Source organism: Tachysurus fulvidraco, chromosome 6 (genome assembly GCF_022655615.1).
Source record: "Tachysurus fulvidraco isolate hzauxx_2018 chromosome 6, HZAU_PFXX_2.0, whole genome shotgun sequence".
NCBI classification, from domain to species: domain Eukaryota; kingdom Metazoa; phylum Chordata; class Actinopteri; order Siluriformes; family Bagridae; genus Tachysurus; species Tachysurus fulvidraco.
The window spans coordinates 9,852,433-9,858,432 of record NC_062523.1 but is presented as its reverse complement, the minus strand read 5'-3'; the positions used below and the strand labels follow the sequence as shown (position 1 = coordinate 9,858,432).

At 38.0% G+C, this 6,000-nt stretch overlaps 1 protein-coding gene across 1 annotated transcript in view; it reads left to right on the top strand.

The window, feature by feature from the left end:
- Positions 1-3,460: 3,460 nt before the first annotated feature.
- The window catches only part of trpm2 (transient receptor potential cation channel, subfamily M, member 2), a 31,095-nt gene continuing 28,555 nt past the window's right edge, over positions 3,461-6,000 (top strand). The window contains exons 1-5 of the mRNA XM_027150906.2: positions 3,461-3,542; positions 4,386-4,483; positions 5,084-5,157; positions 5,383-5,551; positions 5,683-5,863. Coding sequence (XP_027006707.2) covers positions 3,536-3,542; positions 4,386-4,483; positions 5,084-5,157; positions 5,383-5,551; positions 5,683-5,863 — 529 coding nt within the window. The 5' untranslated portion in view covers positions 3,461-3,535. The remainder of the gene's footprint in view (positions 3,543-4,385; positions 4,484-5,083; positions 5,158-5,382; positions 5,552-5,682; positions 5,864-6,000) is intronic.

The window sequence follows — 6,000 nt, the reverse complement described above, 5'->3', positions numbered from 1 at the left end:
TGTTTTAGGTCTGAAACATGGGGAGCCGGAGACATGCGGAGTCAAAGTTCAAGCTCAAGTTACACACGTACACTAAGACACAAGTGAGCAAAATAAAGGTAGCATCTGGAATTGAGAAAAGTGACATTTAAGCAGCAGAGGATTTACTCATATAAGAATCTCAGTCTCAGTCCAAAAGTGAAAGCAAGTAAAGAAATCTCACTCAAAAGCAATATCTGGCAGAGCCTTTGCAGAGGTTGATTAAATCTGCAGCAACTGGACCTTGAGAGCTGTATGTATGTTTATCAAGTTTATCCCTGGGGCAGACTTTTGTATCCAGAAAACTCTGTGGATTCTAATTACTCCAATTAAAGCTTTTCTGTACCACAACAATCTAAAAGTGTGGATATATTTTGCACTTGGTGTCTGCCATGGAGATGGAGCCAATCCCTGGAACACTGTCCATGTGGCTAGAATACCAGTTCCTCACAAGGTGCCATGCACACATATTCACATCTAGGGGTGATTTATTCTAGCCAGTCATGTGGCATGTTTTTAGGATGCGTAAGGAAAAGCAGAGAGACTGAAGTAAACACACAGACACAAGGAGAGACTCCACATACTTAGACAGTAACTTGAGCTCAGCATCAGGGCTTGCCTTGAGCTGTGAGATGCAAATACTTCCTGCTCCATAAATCTGCCTCCGTATAACCAAATATAAAGCTGAAAAATTTCAGAGCTGTATTATAATTCTGTTTGGATTTCTCTGAATTGTATTGAGTGTAATTATTTGGGGTGAGGGTGGTGGTGGTCGGGGGTAAATATTTAACTTGTTTTCAATTCAATTCAAATGTATTTGTATGGCGCTTTTAACAATAGACATTGTCTCAAAGTCGATTTACAGAACATTAGAAATATACTACAAAACGTTCATTATACAAGGATGAATATTATACAAAAGTTAAGGATTGATATTAGACTTATATTTAAATGTGTTTGTATTAATCCCCAATGAACAAGCCTGAGGTGACTGTGATGAGGAAAAACTCCCTTAGATGGAAGATAAAGAAATCTTGAGAGGAAAGAGACTCAAAAGGAAACCTCATCGTCATTTGGGTGACACTGGAGGGTGTGATTATAAATATACAGTCCAGCAATTGTGTATTGATGAGGAGGTTGTTGTCCTCAAAGACCACATGGAGTTAGCAGCTCCTCTTGAATGTCTGAATACTTCATGACACGGAATCCAAGTGGAGCTGGTAAATCTCTAGATGCCTCAGGATCCTCACAGGGTCGGCCTCATCTCAGTGAAGGTCCAAAATCTTCATGACACAGCACACAAATGGAGCTGGTACAATCTCTGGATGCCCTGGGATGAGTAGAAAAAGAAAAGCAGTGGAGATGAATTAACATAGCTGCTGTTCATAATATTAGAAAGCATCAGATGATAATGTGCATATGGTCAGATGTACTAGAGCACAAGGTTATGGGATGTATTATGTGTACGCCTGTTTAAAGAGATATGTTTTTAATCTACATTTAAACTGGGAAAGTGTGTCTGAGCCCCGAACACTATCAGGAAGGCTAGTCCAAAGTCTGGGAGCTAAATACAAAAACAGTCTTCCACCTTTAGTAGACTTTGATATTTACATTTCCAGTATTTGGCAGATAACATTATCCAGAGAAACTTAGATGATCTCACTTTTTCATACAACTGAGGGTTAAGGGCCTTGAACTCACAACCTACCGATTGGTAGCCCAACACCTTAACCACTAGGCTATCACTCAATATTCTGGGAGCTGCCAGAGGTCCTGAGTTTTGTGGTTTGTAGGATTGTAGCATGTTAGAAGACTTGGATACATAGGAGCTATACCATGTAGAGCCTTCTATGTAAGTAGCAGCAGTTTGTGATTAATTCTAAACTTAACAGATAACAGTGTATAGATAATAAAATTTGGGGTATTATGTAAAATAATAAAACTTTGAATTGTATCATAAATAATCAAATTAGACATTTTATCTATGAGCAACAGAAACAAACAAAAATAAATTATTTAATATTTAAGTGTGTGATTTTCGAGTAGTCCAGCAGGTGGCAGCAGATCGTCAACTTTCCTACTCTGTCGTCATGAACTATGTTTCAAATCTGAGAAATGGTGAGAAATGTCCTGAGTTTAAAAATCAGCAGTGCCGTCTAGTTTATATTAAACATGCTGGAAAGGTGGAGTGCAGTTGCAGGTAAATATTCACCTTACTAACAAACTCAAGAAGAGAGTCAAGATCAGCAGAATCAAACACATGAGACAGACAATGGTCAGGGGATTAGGAAACAACAGACAAGGCAAAGAAGTGGGCAATGTTTGAACAGAAACTAGGGTGAAACTGTGAAATCAGAACCACAACAAAAGGCTCGGTGATGTGAACTGAGCAAATAGTTTACAGTGATTCAACTAAAAGAAAGTTATTTTAAACGGGTTGTGTGTGTGTGTGTGTGTGTGTGTGTGTGTGTGTGTGTGTGTGTGTGTGTGTGTGTGTGTGTGTGTGTGTGCGTGTGCGTGTGTGTGTGTACAGTATTGTGCTCAGTTCACCTTTTGTTGTGGTTCTGATTCTGCAATGACAGATATTATACATAAGTAATAAATAAAGATGAATAAATAGACTTTGCAGAAGCAAACTGATCGTCACTAAGTAAATATGCCATGTGCATGATTATTTTACACAAGATCAGATAAGACAACGATTTCTCTCTGTGAATTCAATACTGTGTCAGTCAGACCACATGCAGAGCATAACTTTTATACCCAAGGTCTATTCATTTACCCTTTTAAGCGCTTTTGGCACACTGGCATGTTCAATTGAATAGTTTGAGGACTTCTTGATGATTTGCTGGTTCACTGAAAACTTAATACCCGGTTTAGGCGTCACTCAGCAACCATCACTACGACTACTGATTTAAGTCTGAAAGACAAGCAAACACCTTTAGAAGCCTTAGACACAGTTCTGACGCTAAAACCTGCACTAAAGCTGCTAATCATTCTACTCAGGTTAATTTTTAAATAGAAAGAAATAAATGAAATGAAAAGAAATTTCTAATAAATTCAGATCAGAAAGCACTCGAGGCGATGGAGATCAAAGAAGGCAACAAAACCCTTTCACATATTTTTGTAGGTGGAAACAAGGTAAGATAGAAAAAAAAACTTTTATTATTTAATTATGACATTAAATATTCATTTCCATCCAGATAATGAGAGGCTTCAGATGCTGAATTGTCTGAATAGATTGTCGAGGAAACATGTATGTCACAAATGTCTCCAGTGCTGTGTCTGAAACATTGCTCAATCGTTGTAAAACCGTGGTTGGTGCTGGAAATCTATAGATATGATGCATCATGGCATGTTTAGAGACAAAGCTAATGGGAGGAGGTGAGACGCTCGGAGCTGCACTGATGCTGCTATTTAGTACTGCTGTGCTCATTGTGTTCTTGTATTTTGATAGATCAATGTTCAGGTGAACAGTATTCCTCTGACTCCACAGCAGGACAAAGGATCAGAAGTCATGTTCAGTAAGTAGATTTTTATTTTAATGGAACAATATAAAAAATGTCTTGCATGTAATTAGACTGTAAAGAGGAAGTCATAGAGTAGAGAGCAGAGAGTAAGATTTTAATTTTAACCCTATTTACATGTACATCGCAGACAGAATAGATTATAAGACATGTTTAATAATTAAAAACAAATAAATTATTTTAGTGCCACAAGTGTAAAATTATTCAGGAGTCCATTGGCTTTCGGTGTGAGACGTTTTTAACTCTGTTGGGAAACGAACAAGCACTCAAGCAGTCAGAGAGCAGAAATGGGTTTGATATTAATACATAACGTAAAGATAATTTTTTTTTGGTCCTTTTAAAGCTGTGAGTGTCTACTTTCATAGGAGCCGTTAAACACGACTGTGGAGTGTAATATGTAAAGGAAATTCAATGCTGAACAAAAACATCAAGACAGATGGAATTACATTTTTTGAGCAAAAATATAGTTGATAACATAGAGCACTTTGTTCATGAATAGGAAATGCAAATAATTACAAGTTTGATTGTGGTCTGATTACAGTTGTGTTGAATATACTGTACAGAATGTACATTATTGTATAAATCTCAATATGAGCATTTCATGTGAATTAAATTCCCTGGGGCATCAATGTGAGAGAATTTATAGCTGTGTGTGAGTGTGTGATAAATAAAATCATCCCTGGAAGAGCAGTCCTTCTTATTTTAGATGGAATTTTCCAGATATGTATTTATTTATTTATTTATTTTCCTTTTTATAAATCTTGCATGTGACTTTGATCACATTAAATGTCATATTCTATGCATCTTTCACAGCCATATTTTTTGCAAATATCCTAACAGAAATGCCCAGAAGAGAGAGTGAAATACCTTCTATTATGGGGGAAAGCCTACAGTTTGGGAAAATAGAACTTAACACTCTGATGTCACAGGTAAACAAGGTGAGGCAATCATTTTTTATCGGAATCTGTTTTTTAATTCTTAATAATATATGATGTTGAATTTGTATTTCATAAAATTTTACACAATCTTGACACAGAATCTTTTTTTTGTTGTTTTTTTAGTCTTTGATTCCTTGCATCTTCAAAAAACAAGCCAAATACATTAAGCTAGCATTACTGAAAATGGGTTATAAATCTTCTTGTGTAGTGAAATGTGAGAGCCCAATTCAACCAGCTTAAGTGCTTTCTCCATTTGGAAATTTATATTTAAGTGACACGAGACATTAACGGAGCTTTCTCGTCCTGATCTGCATCTTTCTCAGCAGCATCCTAGCTGCTCTCATGTCTCATTGTAGTGACGTCATCAGTGTTGTGACTGAGGGACACGAGCTCCACGCGCTAGCTCCACCGCACACACTCCACTGCACACACTCCACTGCACACACTCCACTGCACACACTCCACTGCAGTGTGTCTTTTATTTTTGTTCACTCTGGCATGTGTGTTAATGTGCTTGTGACTATGTCGAAGGAAGAGAGAGTGAAAGCTCTAGCTGTGTGTGTGGCTAAAAGCAGATATCTGTCTCTGTTTTCCTCCCAGCGCTCCACTTTCTCCTCCTGGATTAAAAACAACATCAAGAAAAAAGAGTGCTGCTTCTATGTAGAATGTGACAGGTATACATCAGCTAATATGCATCTTTATTCTGACCTTTCATGTTCTGCTGAGTCAGGCTGGTCCAGTCTAGTTAGAGGAATATGTATTATTAGGGGCTAGGTATATTACTGCTGTGTGTGTACCGTTTGATTAAATATTTCTGTCACTATCCATGTGATCATATTCATTCCTTTTCCATTGAAATCTGAGTATGAACATGTGTTTCGATGGGTTTTTGCAATCAGGGAGGGGATCTGTGAATGTGGTTATCCAAAGACCAAGCACCACGATGATGCTATCAAGCCAGAGGACTACACAGGACAGCAGTATGACAAACTTAAGCACACGAGAGAGTTTCCTACTGATGCCTTTGGAGACATTAGTTTTGGGGGACTCGGGTCGAAAACAGGCAAGGTAAATTGGAGGGAAATGTTTTTTTCTGTCATGGTTTGTTTGTCGGCTCCTTTGTGTACCGTTAAAACATGTAGAATGTGATCTTTAATATGTTTGTTTGTATGTTCTTCCACACGTTACTGTGAGACCAGTATATCCGAGTGTCCTCCGATACGCCTGTTGAGAAGCTGTACCAATTTATGATCGAGTACTGGAAGCTCCGGCCCCCTAACTTGTTAATATCAGTGACAGGAGGAGCCAAAAATTTCCACATGAAGACTGACTTGAAGAACAAGTTCCGTAGAGGACTAATTAAAGTGGCCCAAACTACAGGTAAACACCCTTACACTGCAATAGCACTACTCTAGACTAATAGAAGAGGAGATGATGGGATTTAAGTAGTAGTAAAAGTAGTAGTAGTGTCCACTATTCTCCCAGACAAGGATGGGTAAATTGCTTGCTCCACTCAA